General features: G+C 37.7%; 2 protein-coding genes and 1 non-coding gene across 3 annotated transcripts in view; 2 read left to right on the top strand and 1 right to left on the bottom strand.

Annotated features, from left to right (window-relative positions):
* LOC137490965 (protein NLRC3) overlaps positions 1–15780 on the top strand; it is a 766684-nt gene that overhangs the window by 228849 nt on the left and 522055 nt on the right. The window lies entirely within an intron of this gene.
* Positions 2581–8720, bottom strand: zgc:173721. The gene is made up of 3 exons (NM_001386848.1): positions 8696–8720; positions 8200–8351; positions 2581–3647 (listed from the first exon to the last, which is right to left on the bottom strand). Exons 2-3 carry the CDS (start codon positions 8282–8284, stop codon positions 2770–2772), a joined length of 963 nt encoding a protein of 320 aa, NP_001373777.1. The 5' UTR covers positions 8285–8351; positions 8696–8720; the 3' UTR covers positions 2581–2769.
* Positions 13040–13128, top strand: trnar-ucu (transfer RNA arginine (anticodon UCU)). The gene is given in 2 exon segments: positions 13040–13076; positions 13093–13128. It is a non-coding gene; the product is annotated as a tRNA-Arg (tRNA).

Raw genomic sequence — 15780 nt, 5'->3', positions numbered from 1 at the left:
CTTTGATTTTCTAACTAGCACTCTTGTACGGTGGCCGGGAAGTGCAAAACAACATTATAAAGTTTGAAACACTTTTACAAAGCTCGAGACAAAATTAAATTTTGAAAAACACTTTTACTTATCATCAGACACAATTACACAATTACAATTATATTCCCTACGGAAAGGGAATGTACCACACCCCGGAAGTGACGTAGAATGTACCACACACTGGTAGTGAACTGGAATGTAACACACACAGGAAAATATCAATAATATCCAGCTCGCGTGTGACTTTGTAGACAGGTATACACAAGTCTACAACTATAAAAATCATGGTTTGACTAACTGCGATAAAACATATTAGAGCTATTCTAAGACAATATCAGCGAGAGAGTGCATAGAAACATGTAAATGCAAGTACATGGAAACGATTCAAGCACGGCACATGTTGACTGATAAGATACCAAAACCGATCTCAAGTCGTACAGAGGTTTATGCCATGTAGACTTGACATCATGTTCACGATTACAGCGTACGAGTGGATCTCGTAAAAATATTGAACACATTGATGCAGCATGTCAGGTGTTTCCGTCTGTTCCGCGTCCTTTTTAAACTCTAAACACCGACCACACGCAAAGCAAAACTGTGTTAAGCTGCTCATGTGTTTGCCACAAAACGGGCAAAACAACCCTCGACCGCTGTCCATGTTCAGTCACCATAAACTTTGTTTACGCCATGTACTCCACAGCGCGAATTTACCGCGCTCACCAGCAACAACAACAACTTTCCCCCGCGTCACTACCAGTGTGTGGTACATTCTACTTCACTTCCGGGGTGTGGTACATTCCTTTTCCGTAGGGAATCTAATTGTAAATTTGTTTCAAGATTTGTAAAAGTGTTTTTGCGTCTTGTTAATTTGTTTTCTAAAATGTAAATTTGTTTCGTCCTTGGTAAAATTGTTTTCCCTATGTAATTGTGTCTGATGATAGGTAAACATGTTTTTCAAAATTTAAATTTGTCTCGAGCTTTGTAAAAGTGTTTTAAACTTTGTAATGTTGTTTTGCACTTTCCGGCCACCGTACTCTTGGTCCTCCATAATCATGACACTGAAGACTAATCATGAGTACAATTCAGGCTTAAACGTGAATAAATAAAATTTTAAAGAACATTTAATAAAAGAACAGTGATTTAAAAAAATTAGTGAGCACAATAAGCTTATTATAAAATATGCCAAACTTTTAAAGGGGCTGTATATTATAGTATTTACAACTATTTGTTGTAAAACATCTTTTTTTATTTTATTTTTTACATGGGTTGAAACCTTTGTTGAACTCACCTGTTTCTGATGTTTACTGGGGAGTCTGGCAACTGTGCAGAAAAAAAAAGATCACTGTATTAAGTAGTTTGAGGGGACATGTGGTACATTGTCCAGTGGCTCCCAGTCCTTCAGCATCTCTGTACATGTTGTCGGTGGAGCTGGTGGTACTGCTGGTGCTGGTTGTGGCCAAAATCAAAGTGGGAACTATAGTAAAAGCTCAGTGGCATCTGAGGTAACAGGTGGATATTCTATTGATGGAGCAGGTAGAAGGAGTGGCTTTGGTGCTTGTGATCTCATCAAAATTAAATGGAAACTTGTTAAAATAGATTATAATCACATTTGACTTTTTTCACTTGAAATGACAATCTTTTTGCTAAATTAAAATTATTCAACCCATTCTTTAAACAGGGTTTTGCTTGTCACCCTAAAGAGTTTAAAACAATAATTAATATTAGCCCTAAAAACATCACAGTATTGATCAGAGGTTTTCTTTCACACTATTCTGTAATGTTCTCTCTTCCATCTTTATTTTTTAGAGATCCAAAATGTAATAATAAGTTTTAAAGGAATATTCTTATTCAAAGGCTTCATCCTAATCAGCTCAGTAATCTGTTGAGTACTGGAATTAGCTTGTAAGCTAACAAATCACTCATATTCTCATTCACAATAGAGATACTGGGTTTCCCATACACAGATTTATTTGTAGTAATGTGGGAGTTTTCACATGAACATTTCTTCAAAGGAAACCAGTTGTTTACAGAAAGTTTAATTGTTTTCATGAAGAAAACTAGTTTCTTTTCTAAAGTCAGTCCATCAAAATAAATGTGTAGTGTTTTGAAACCAAAGTCTTCATTTGTTACCCACAACACATCAAGATTTGATCAAGTCAAAATCTCATAATCTGACACAAATCTGATCTGTTGTAAAAGGCAAATGGCATTGTGTAGTCTGATCAGGGCTTTATGGAGTCTGCATCAGTCTCTCACTGTCATTGCAAGTTCACACCGGCCAAGTTTAGATGGACTTTCATTCACCAACAAGTTTTGTGAAACTGCAGACAAAAGCCCAAAATTGGAGGCAAATCTGTTTGTTCAAGGGAGTGACGATCCAACAATGTGAATGATCAAAAACACAATCTAAGAGTGTAGGACAGTTTACCCTGCATCTCCCCAAACATTGTCTCCTCCCTAATCTTTCTAATTCTCCTTTCAGTGCAGACCATTTGATTGCAGTGTGCAGAAAATTGGTTCTCAGTTCATAGTAATTTGAAACACATATAAAGTTATTTTGCTTTCTTGCAGCCCTGTAGAAACTCTCACAACCTGGCACATCTTCACCCCTCTTCAGTTATTGAGTTTAAATCTTCAGGTTCAAAGGGTTTCATTCCAGTAACTTGAGATGTATTCAAGAGTTTACACTTGTCCCGAGATGCTATCCCGGGAAAGCCTTAAGCTCTGCTGGACAAGGCCTCATTTTTTTTCTCCATTGTGAAGCTTCATGTGATTGATGAGGCTTCTTTTATGTTTTAAGACCTTTCCACACTCACTGCATCGAAAACGCTCTCCTGAGTGAGTCTTCATGTGTTGCTTAATGGAGTCTTTGCATGTGAGACTCTTTCCACAATGATCACATGTGGTTCCAGTGTGACCATTCATGTGGTTCATGAGGCTAGCTTTGGTTGTGAAGCTCTTTCCACAATGAGCACATGCAAACGGCTTCTGTCCGGTGTGACTTATCATGTGGTGTTTGAGTGAGCCTTTATGTGGGAACCTTTTACCACACTCTGTGCATGTGTAAGGTTTCTCTCCAGTGTGAATCCTCATGTGGATGGTAAGGTTTTGTTTTTGAGAAAAACCTTTCCTACACTGTGTGCAAATAAAGCTTCTCTCTCCAGTGTGAGTTCTCATGTGGGCTTCAAGGTTGCCATTTTGCTTACAACTCTTTCCACACTGAGGGCAAGAGTAGAGCCTCTCCCCAGTGTGAATTCTTCTGTGCACCGCCAAGTTTCCTGTAGAATAGAAGCTTTTTCCACACTGTTGGCATGTGTACGGCCTCTCTCCAGTGTGAATTCTCATGTGCACTGTTAAGTTTCCTGTATTATAGAAGCTTTTTCCACACTGTTTGCAGGTGTAAGGTTTCTTTCTAGTGTGAACATCAAGGTTTGGCTTTTGACAGAAACTCTTTCTACTTTGTTTACAGCTCAAATTACAACTAGACTTGGATTTCCGAGGTCTTCCGCATGATGAAGTCTTTTTAGTCAGTGTGGGTTTTTTATCAGTCGTTATGTCTTGGTGTTTCTCTTCTATTTCATTCCATTGATGTGTCTCTTCTTTCAGCACCATCAGGTCTTAAAAAAAGAACAAAAAAGTGAACTTTAGTATGAAGGCTTAAATTGGCAAGCATGAAATCAATGTTTACCCTAAATACTAAAATGAGCTTACCATTTACTCTCCATCATGTGGTTTTAAACATTTCCTTTTTTCTGGAACACAAAGTAAGCCAGCGTTTTTATCACAATATCTTATTTTGTGTTCAACAGAATCAAGAAACTCATCAAGGTTTAAAACCGCACAATGGAAAGTAAATGGTGAGGCTATTTACATTTCTGGGTCAGAAATACCTTAAAAGAGTTCCTATTATGAACCTTTTTAACAAGATGTAAAGTAAGTCTTTAGTGTTCCTAGAATGTGTCTGAGGTTTCAGCTCAAAATCAGATCATATACCTTGCAGAATATTTAATTTTGGAGGTCGGAGAAAAACCAAGCTCTTTTTGTGCCTGTGGCTTTAAAAGCAAATGATCAAATGCACTCGCTCTAGATTACTCCTGTTGTGTTCCCTCATGTGCATCTCTTTCTTGGAAAACCTGATTGACACAAATCCTGCATGTTCATAGCAAGTATGCATAATTCAGCTTATATTAGTGAGTTTGCATTATTGTATATAACTTATGCAAATGTTTCCCGGTACTGGTTTGCAGCTGGACAGGTATCCGCTGTTTAAAACATATGCTTGATAAGTTGGTGGTTCATTCCACTGTGGCGACTCCTGATGAATAAAGGGATTAAGCCGAAGGAAAATGAATGAATGAACTTGTGCAAATGCTTAATGCCACGTTTGCTGTAAACTGGAGTGATGAGAAGATGACAAACTTTGCTACTTGTTTTCATTCATTTGTACTTTTGTCTTTGTTTTCTTGCCTTTGTGTATGTCCTGAGGCTTAGCTGAAGACCTACATGATGACATTCTATACCCGACAAGATGCAGAAATGCCATTTAAAAAAAAGGTTATCTGCTTTTTGTCCAATCGAGGACAGTGACAACGTAAATATACAAATAATAATGTTAACTCTGGGTTTGCGAATGTGAACTGTCTGTTAATGAACATCCAGGATTATTTATAACCCCAGGCATAGCATGAGCAGTGTGAAACGTATTTACAGGTAACCCAGGATTCTGTTTATCCAGGGTTAGAATGACCCAGGGTTAACAATTTCATTGGTGAAAATTCCTACTAATACTCAGCATCAGCTCTCAGAATAAACGGAGTACAACGACAAACAGCGACGTAAAAAATTCTCAATCATGTCATAGTGACCTGATCTTATATGCTATTGATTTAAAACTTACTATTCAGTTGCCTATTGGAGAAATGACATGGAATAATAAATGGCTATACATGTTCATGACTTTACATACAAAGAAAAATAATTAAATAAGAAAATATGACTTTGCAACATCAAGCAGCATTAGGCATGGGCCAGTATAAGATTCTGACAGTATGATAAGCTTGAATAAAAATATCACGGTTTTAAGGTACTGTGATTATTGCTCTAAAATATATTATTTTTAAATGTCTGGGTAAAAAACAATGAGATGGATTGATGGTGATTATGTGGGTTTGGGCCAGATTGGGTAAAAAACATGAACCTTAATTTAAGACCAAAGGAAAAATGAAGACTTGTTTATAAAAGATGTAAGACCTACAGCACAATATTTCAGTAAATATAAGACTTTTTAAGGCCTAAAATTTTGATTTTGGAATTTAAGACATTTTAAGACTCCACGGAAACCCTCTTTAAACACAATAGCCCTGGTAATTAGTTATTATAATATGGATGACATATGCAAACATATTCCTGTTTTTCAATGAGTGCTTATGTGCGTTTAGGAGAACTAGGCAGGACACTCAGAGCTGCAAGATGGATTTAATTTAGTATTCTTATTATTAAAATATATCTGAATGAAAGGAGAGGCAGTGGTGCAGTAGGTAGTGCTGTTGCCTCACAGCAAGAAGGTCGCTGGGTCGAACCTCGGCTCAGTTGGCATTTCTGTGTGGAGTTTGCATGTTCTCCATGACTTTGTGTGGGTTTTCTCCGGGTGCTCCGGTTTCCCCCGCAGTTCAAAGACATGCGGTACAGGTGAATTGGGTTGGCTAAATCAGGGGTTGTCAAACTGTGGGTCACAGTGAACAAAGGCACATGGCTGCAGACAATTTTAGATTGCGGTGAATCAAAACCAGTACGATTGACAACAATAACTCAAAAACCTCTTACCCTAAAATATCTAAAGTGTGTTTCCTACAATAAGACAAAGCTGAGTATGTTTTACAGCTGTCTTTTTCTTTTTTTTCGCTTAAAATTACGAGCACTAATCTGTTTGAGCCCTTGCAATCTGCGTTTAGCCGGTAGATCTCGCACTCACAGTAAGGGACTGTCGGAAAAGTGATTTTTTTTTTTTTTGCTCTGTTCTGCGTGTTTTATTTTAAACACTACTAATTTTCTCTTAAATGAGCACAAACAGTTACTAAAGTAGTCGAATGCTTCATTGTAGATCATTACATTCTTACATTAACACCTCTGTTATCAAACAAAACACAATGACAGATTCATTTGCTGCTCTTCACTAAATAACTATAGTAACTTTAATCAATATGCAAATACAGTCAAAAGTGAAATAGTTTTTATTTTCGCTAAGTATTCTATCATTTGAAGCTATTTGTTGTCCCATATTTTTACATCCCAACGTTGACAGATTTCTATTCAATAAATAGTTATAGTGCTATCTGTTAGTTTTAATGTCACCTAATGTTATGGAAGGGCATAGATGTTATGGAAAATAGTAATAGTAATGTAACTACCCCCATCACTCCTTCCTCAAGCAAATGTGTAAATATTAGATCAATTCAGCTATAATGTTAATTGCATTGGCATATTTATCTGACATTTTCCCAGCTTGTAGTAGTCGATCAAAAAGCTATTTAGTTTCTTATGACTATACACAAGCAGTGGAATTTACTGCAATGTGACGGGGCTTGATCATAATCCAGGGGCTTGATCAAAGGTTAATCATATTCTCTTCTGAAAAAAAGAGGAGTATCTTTTTCAACAAAAAATGATAACAGTTACAGCCAGCATCCCACAAAAAGCACTTTGAGCCTCATTTTGTGTATATCAAATCGCAAAAACAAAAAAGCCACACACCATATATTTTTGACTGCTTTGAATGGATACATTTATTTTTACCCATTTTTCCATATTAAAATATTATGGTGGGTCTTGAGATTTAATTACTTGCCTAGGTGGGTCCCGGAATAAAAAAGTTTGGGAATCCCTGGGCTAAATTGTCCTTAGTGTATGAGTGTGTGTGTGAATGTGTGTGTGGATGTTTCCCAGAGATGGGTTGCGGCTGGAAGGGCATCTGCTGCGTAAAAACTTGCTGGATAAGTTGGCGTTTCTTTCGGTTGTGGCGGAAAAGGGACTAAGCCGACAAGAAAATGAATGAATGAATGAATGAATATCTAAATGAGGATGAAATGACTGAGTTGGTCTTTAAGGCCCCGTTTACACTGATGTGTTTTCATTTTAAAATGCATAAGTTTTGCTATGGTTACGCCATCTGTCCACACTACGCTGGAGTTTTTGAGTGCCGAAAACGGAGCATTTTGGAAACGCTGAAGAGGCCGTTTTCATTCTAAATTACTGCTGCTCCATTGTGGATGGGGGAAGACGAAGACACAAAATTCCGTCCTGCATTCTCTTCTTGTAAGTTCAGACTTCTCAAGTTTGATCAAGGCTGCAGTCTCCCCCTCCCCAGTTTGATATGGAAAACAGACTACAGAGGACACGGGTAAATCTTCAAAGGGAACAGTGTACTTTATAACTTCATTCACATCACCCTGGCTACGTTGTTTCACTTTCTAAACAATAAAATGAAAACATGATTTAAGGAACTGCCTATTTTCATTTTGATATTATCAACTTAACAGACAGCAGAAATGTTGAGGCGTTGTGCTGCATTTATGAGCGTCATCTTCACTGTGTGGATATTTATAACAAAACGGAGCCAATAACAACTGCCTCATTTCAATTTCAGTGAAAATACGAAACATACTCTCTCTTTTGCTGAATATTAGTTTTAATAATCGATAATGGCCATTATAAAAGTATAACATACAATAAGTTTATACATTATAGGAAATAAAGGCAAGAGATCAGTCAATATACAGAATGTAGGCTACGTGGTAACATAATCATTAACTTATCTTTGCGCTCAGCCAAAGCACGTTACCTGAGAACAAGTAATAGATTCCAATGACGAAAGTCGGGGAAAATGTCGTTAGATATAGACAACAAGATGAATGAAATATCACGTTTAATAAATATAGGGAGATTAGATCCAGCGGGAGATGCTTGATGAGCAGTTCGACGAGCACAGCTCTCATTTTGATAGATATTCTGCAGCGCTTGCCCGAGAGTGTGTGCGTGGTCACGTGATGTGCTTTTTCAGCGTTTTGGTGTGGACAGAGAGCTGTTCAGAAAAGCTAGGTGAAATGCTAGTGTGGACATCGTTTTAAAACTAAAACGCACAAGTGTAAAAGGGGCCTGATTATAAAAATCAACCTGTTTGTTCCTGCAGATCTTCCTGTTTGACTCTGAATTTGTCTTCAATTTTCACATCTTCACTCTCCTCTTTAATAAACGCCATCTTTATAACAGTGTGGAGATCAGTCGATTCTGGAGTAGTTTTTTTCTCTGTGTTTGGACACTTTAACCTGTTTAAAATGAACAAAACAATAAAAATGTCCTGTTTAAAATAAACAATGAACAGAAACAAAATAACTTCTCTTCAACACTTAACTACTTAAACAGTTTCTTTATATAAGAGTAATTAACAAAAACAAATCAGGTAAAACGTTTTTTTAAAACACTTATTACACACTTTTCTGTTACTTTATTTAAAAAAAAAAAGCCCTCGGTTACTGAGAATAAAATAGTACTACGTTGTATAAAGGGTTAAAATAATATTTCCAACAGCAGTAATATAATTTAACATCATATAAAAAACTAAAACTTTAACTTTAAATCGGTTTATATCTGTAAACTTTTTAAAACAAACCTTTCTCCAGTTGAATTACAGCGCTGAAGCGGCGCCGCCTGATGACGTCAGACCACACGCCAAAATAAAAGTCTTTTTTTGTTAAGCTTTTTTGCAACTTACTGTTGGAGTCATGGCTAGGGCCAGACGGAATCTGCGGATGTTTTTTGCTATTTTTGCGGAAAATTTTGGTAAAAATCTTCTGTGGAATGATTTTGGCAGTATCATAACTAAAACCTTAATATGGGAAATAAAAAAATAATAATACCTTTTTTACTTTTATTTAATGATTAAAATGCAAATCCAAATAGATTCACTTTATTTGGTTAACAAAGCAAGTCTCTCATATAATATATCTACTAAAAGACAGAAAATATTACTTTACAAACTGCATTGTACTTAAATCCAATTAACATTTTCATATTAGTCAATAATATTACTGTAATTAATTTTAAAACTGAATAAATTTAGATTTACACACATTTACTCAAAGTAAATAAACAGAATTAATAAAGGGCTAAAAATCTGCGGAATTCTGTAGAAAATCTGCGGAATTCTGCACGCGCAGATTCTGTGTGGGCCTAGTCATGACTTCTAGGCCTTTTTCACGGCTGGTCGCACGCACATCCGGTTGAGCGATTGTTGCGTAAAATAATATATCCTAAATAAAACTAAAGTGAAATATTCAGAGTTTCAGAGAACAGTAAAATATTTGGAAAGATACTGAAATTCTGGTTACTTTACAATAGTGATTTTACAGATTTCAGAGGAAATCTCTAAATAGTAGAGGGAACATAAACCTGACAACAGATCCTATCGTCGTCGCAGCGAATGCTCTATAATAATGTAGCAGTTTTGCAAACAGTGCAACAGCAGCGCTGTATTTTATTTATAGCATCTAGTCATTAAACAATGATATTTTGAAAAAATAATAATTGTAATTTAAAAACAAACTTGCAATTCTTACCAGTGGTTGTAATATTTCAAGCTTGTTCTCAAGTCTCTGGGTCACTAATACTTCGTATTTCTGGAAAATCCGAGATGGAATTCTAGTAAATGTGGCACTGTAGAGAAACGGCTTCCCGACAGTTTTACACCACCTAAAAATTCATTTGTTATCAATTAATTAATTTATTTATTGACCCTGCTAATCCAGCGGGAATATTTTTTTCTATGGTTGTATCTGCATTTTAGTTTCTGTGATAGGCATATTGTATCTTTCTCAATTAATTCAATAGAGTTGTTTTTTAAACAGCTTAAGCATTGTGATTTTAACCTGTATTTTGACCCTAATAGTAAATTGTTATTATGCACTGCCTTTTATACTTTAGTTTTAATTCATTTCAAAATTGTATTTTATATATAATTGTTTTATTTCTGTCATATGCTTGCTGTGTGTTTAGATGTATATTTTGTAATAAACTGCAATTTATTTAAACAGTAAGGCCTTTATCTTTATTGATTGCTTGCATCATTTCAGAGAAAACAACTACAAACTGTAAATTCTAATTACTTTCATTTGTAAAATAGATAATAATAATTTGGTATTTTTTTCTCAAGCAATGCAAAGTGCATTATTTATTGCATACTACATGCATCTATTTAAAAACCTGGTTAGTGATGGGAAGTTTGGATCATTTTACTGACTCGGATCTTTGAGTCTCGTTCATCGAGATGAACGAATCTTTTTTCGAGTCATTTCGTTCATTTGGTTCAATTTGCCAAAATGTTATTAAAATTTTACTAATTAGTTTCAAACACATCTACAACTAGCCCAAAAGGTTGATTGCGTAATACATAAGTGACAAATAGAATATTATCAGAAGGAGAAAATAATACTTTAACGTTTACCTGCTCTTTTGTCATTAAAGGCATTTTTGTCACTTTGCTCAGCTCATCTCTTCATGTCTTCTAATGTCAGTAGTTCGTTCATGTTACACTGGCAGTCACATTTAATCTTAACCAATGTACACAGTCTGAGCCGATAGGAGCCATGATAATTAGTTCACCTATCAAGTCTTAAGTCGTTCCATATTTACGTGACAGAATGACTCAAACCTGAGGACTCGAGAGATGAGTGGTTCAATTCTTTTTCCGGCCCTAAATGCGTATGATTGGCCTGTAATGAAGGACTGAATCACACCCGATAGAGCACTCGAGAGATGAACAGATCAATTCTTTTTCCGGCTCTAAACGCGTATGATTGGCCCGTGAGGAACGAGTGATTCAGACCTGATAGAGGACTCATGAGGTGAACGGATCAATTCTTTTTCCGCTCTAAACGCGTATGATTAGCCCGTGATGAACAAGTGACACAGACCCGATAGAGGACTCGAGAGGTGAACGGATCAATTATTTTTCCCTCTCTAAATGCCTATGATTGGTTTCTGCCTTTCCGCAATGAACGACACGAAATGTGATGAAGACTTGAAATAACTATACCACCTGCACAAATGTGCGCACGCGCAGATTAACAAATCACTTCCTGAGAGGACTCGTAGTTCCTGAGTCATATTCCCTGGGGTCCGTTCTTTGTACCTCGCTTAAATGATCTAAGATGATTTGGCAGATCCTGAATCTTTTAATCTTGATAACTGATCTCTCGCTAATTTGGTTCTTTAAAGAAGTTCGCGAATCAGATTAGAATGTCTGGATAAACTGATCTGAGATCGCTGCTTGTGTTGTGAAGGACAGATCTATTGATCATATAACAGATCATCAGATCAGATCCTCGAAATCATCAGCAATGTCGTTCAAGAGCCTCTTTATGCATAGTACCTGATTTCCATTTTCCGAGCTGACTCTGGGTTTGGATGTAATAAAACTGGAGGTTCCAAAAAACACTTAACACATGATTAAGGATAGATTCAATAAAAATGAATTAACGCATTTTTTGCTTTGATCTTGAACAGAGGCCAGGTTACCGGTCAGGTTTGAGACATGATCATCCAGACCAGGGCCGGAGTGGGACTACTTTTCAGCCCTGGAGTTTCAAGCCTCAGACCGGCCCACCTCAGTTCACGACTGACTATATTAAAATAAGGTCATTTCCAATTCAGTTTCTAATGACACTATCACGTCTTTTTTGAGGAAACAACTGCTTTAGAACTTCAAATGTTCAACAACCCTAACAGTATTATATGTCTTAACAATAAAAATGAAAAAAAAAAAAGACTTACTTTGACGAAGATTGAACCTGGGTCTGCAGGGTCGAAAACTAACGTGCTAGCCACTGAACCACAACAACTTTTCAGAAATAAAAGATGATCAAGTTATATCATAAGCTGCGGTAAAATAATGAATAAAAAGGCTGTGATCAAGTAAATTGATAAATATATTTAAAAAGTGTGACTGCTGTAAGCAACAGATTCTGGAGCTAGGGACACCGGCCCTCGCGGCCAAAAAACTGACTGGCCCACCGGGAATTCTCCCGGTCCTCCCGATTAGCCAATCCGGGCCTGATCCAGACTCTAAAAGACCACGTCCATCTTGTCAGCATTTTCTGCATCCTGACATGCTGGTTTTTGTTGTGTATTGGTTTTTTCTTCTTCGATTTTTGTTATCAGGCAAATGTCTCTTAGGGTTAATTTTTGTGGTGCTGTGGTTTAGCTGGTCAAGGCGGCTGTCTTGTAAACAGGAGATCCTGGGCTCAAATCCCAGCAGTGCCTTAGTCCAGGTGGTGTGTGTGTGTGCTTGTTTTATAGAGCTTACCGGAATGAATTATAAAATTGTATTGCTTTGAGGCGTAACGAATAGTGCGACAAATAGAGTTAAACAACCTCTTTGCTTGCCATTTTTAGACTTACTGTCTTTTTTTGTCTCTGTGTGCATAAACGTCTTTCTTCGATTTTTAGCATAGGCCCTGTGGCTTAGTTGGTCAAAGCGGCTGTCGAATAAACTGGAGGTCATGGGTTCAAATCCCAGCTGTGCCTAATGTACTGGTGCCAGGGTTGCTTTTTGTTAATAGTTACGAGTGTTTACGCAGCGAGATGTTTAGCAGTCGTTTTCTTAACAAAACTCAAATCCTTAAGAACGATGCTCGTTCAAGAGGGCTTTGGACGATGGCTTTATATAGCATAGTGTGGTAATGCGTAACCAATTGGACTTTAATATTTCAAGTCCAGACATTCACACATACAGCGCTACCGTTGTTAGTTTTTTTCTTCTTTTTTCGAATTAAACAATTAGTCCCTGTCGAGGTCCTTCGGCGCTGTGACTTAGTTGGTCAAAGCGCCTGTCTAGTAAACAGGAGATCCCGCGTCGAATCCCAGCAGTGCCTTGTCCGCAGTTGGCTGTTCTTTCATGGGCCAGAGAGAACCAAAAAGTGTTTTCTGTGCAACAGTGCCAGAGGCAGCAGAGCATTCAGGCTCTGTGGCGCAATGGATAGCGCATTGGACTTCTAGGCTGTCAGCTGAGCCATTCAAAGGTTGTGGGTTTGAGTCCCACCAGAGTCAAAAGCTTTGCTCTTTTTCTTCACTGACTTAAGCCTGGTTTATACTTCTGCGTCAAGTAACCGGCGTAATCCACGGCGCATGCAACGCGCATAGCTGTGCATTTATACTTCTGCACGCTGTCTCTGTTGGTCTGCATTAACACTTCCAAAACGCTAGTTGGCAGTGATGTGTAAATGTTCCTTTGTGTCGAGTTTTTTTTTGCTAATTTTTGGCTTTTCCTGAACACTTCTGGGATATACAAGTGGTTAATGAAAAAATAAAAAATATAAAAAATACAGACTGTGAAATTTGTTTTTAACAGAAATATTCTGTAAACTGAATTTATGAATTTAAAATGTTAAAAACAGTAAATTACTGGCAACCACAGCTGCCAGTATTTTTCCGTAAAATCAAAAAAGGAAAAAGAAAAATAGCATAACGGTTTTTGTGTCACCATTGTGAAGGATAGTAGCGTCTGTGTTCAAGTCCAAGATGAACTGAGAGTGTTTGATGTTATGCTGCATCTTCTTTTGTTTAAAGGTAACTGTGTAGTTACTACTGCAGTCAAAATCTGTTTTCTAGTTGCAATCACACATGAATATATTATTGCATCTAATGACTTTACATTTTTGTGCACTAAGCTATGATTATGTAAACTAAACATTGTTTGAGTTCATGAAATATGGTTATTTTCGTACATTTATACAGTTCTATAAAACTTCCATATTTTTCACAGAATTTTTTCAGAAATTTAACAGATATTTTATATCTATATATTATTATTAATTATTATTAATATATATATATTAATAAGAGTTTGCTAATTAACACTCTCTTGGTGTTGATAATGTTAACACTTTTAAAAGTGTTATTTTTAACACTTTTATAGTGGTTTCCATATTAACTCTGAGGGAGTGTTAATTTTAACTTCAAGGTAGGTGAATCTACTATCTAAAATTTGCAGTGTGGTGGCCAGGATTTTTCTGTTACAAATACTGAAGTTTTATAGAAATGCTTAAACTTACAGAAAATCACTATATTTCATCAACCGATACAATGTTCAGTTAACTAAAACATAGCTCAGTGCTCAACAATGTAAAGTCATTAAATGCAATAATGTGTGTTAACAATTAGCAAACAGATTGAGACACTGCAAGCTGCAGAGCCACTTGGGCTCCAATGAGAGGGAGTTTGAGCTCCAACTCCTCTTCTTATAAGCTGTTTAAATGTGTACACCCCCCAAAAAAATCCTCACTAGTGTCTGTTAAGTCATTAATATGTACACTATAACCTTTCTAGGAGGCTCAACAGAAGGACCACACAGTATGTCTATTGAACCCACGGCTTTAATGCTTCCCCCTTCAACAAAACCTACACAAGGTTCCTACCTCAGTAGTTAACCTGATACTACATCGCCCTTTCAAAGCAAAGGATAAACTATGTGCAGATGCAGAAACAGAAATAACCTTTAGAGTGTTTCTAAACTTTAACAGGAGGCTCTTCCGATTAATTTTACTTAGGTTATAACTCCTAACATAACTAAATGACAATCAACATCAGTAATACCTGTAATCGCATTTATGGCTCTTATTTTTTTCCAGTTTGGCTAAGAGTACCATGAACATGAGCTTTAGTTAACACTGTCAACAACATAAATTGGAGGTGACAACCCTTCACTCGAATTCCATTCCTAGGAGCGAACAAAGTCTTTTAAAGAAAGAAGGAGGATTCCTTATTCGGGCTGGGAAACTTCTTTCACACACAGGAGACTGCTGACTGGCTGCACTCTGTGCTCCGGGTGTGACAGGAGTGTGTGTGTCATCAAGAACTATGCTCTCAGGTGCTGGCTCATTTAAGTTAGCAGGTTCTCCTGGAGCCACAAGGGTCGGTGAAAGATGGTATCTGTTCCTTCGTATAGTGCCCCCAGGTGTCTCAATGATGTATGACCTCCAGGCACGTGCACACATAGGGCTCAACCTGTGCAGTGCACATGCCCTTTGTAGTCTTGGATAGAAAGTGCCCTTCCAAAATGCTCAAAAGTGCCCCCGCAACGCGGCACACCCTCGGTCCCGCTCTTCAGTAGGCGCGCGACAACACCGGTCTTGAGTACGCGCGCGACAACACAGCTGATCAAAACGCGCGCGACAACACCGCTCTTCAGTACGCGCGCAACACCCCCCCCCCCCTTCAAAAAATTTATCCTGCACATGCCCTTCGGACGGTCTCTGCACGGGCCTGATGACCTCGGTGTGCTGGCAGTAGACACCACCGTGCCTCTTTCCACTGTATCTTTGACCCACACATGATCACCAGGCTAAAGGTGCAGCATGTTTCGTGCTCTATGTCTATGGTTATAATACTGTCACAGTTTTTGTCTGTATCTCCTCTCTGTCCTTTCCAGGTTATCCAGGTCTACACACCCTGGGTTGAGCTTGGACGAAATGACAGGAAATGGCGTTCTTATTTTCCTCCCTATCAGAAGTTCAGTGGGACTGTACCTATTCGCCAGGGGAGCGGCACGATATGCTATCAGAGCGAGGTAAGGGTCGCCGGATTTCTTGAGGAGACATTTGATTGTCCTCACAGCATGCTCCGCCTCCAATGGGGGCTGGATGTCACATGACTAAAACCCCAATCCCTTGTGAACTGTCTGAAGATCTCAGATGCAAACTG

The sequence above is a fragment of the Danio rerio genome, chromosome 4 (assembly GCF_052040795.2).
Source record: "Danio rerio strain M-AB ecotype USA chromosome 4, GRCz13ab, whole genome shotgun sequence".
NCBI classification, from domain to species: domain Eukaryota; kingdom Metazoa; phylum Chordata; class Actinopteri; order Cypriniformes; family Danionidae; genus Danio; species Danio rerio.
This window is presented reverse-complemented; position numbering and strand designations above follow the sequence as displayed.

Coding starts and splice junctions, on each gene's coding strand:
- zgc:173721 (NM_001386848.1), bottom strand. CDS start 8,284: ATGGCGTTTATTAAAGAGGAGAGTGAAGATGTGAAAATTGAAGACAAA. Junction 3,648..8,199: donor AGATCTGCAGGAACAAACAG/GTTGATTTTTAT, acceptor TCTTTTTTTAAG/ACCTGATGGTGCTGAAAGAA.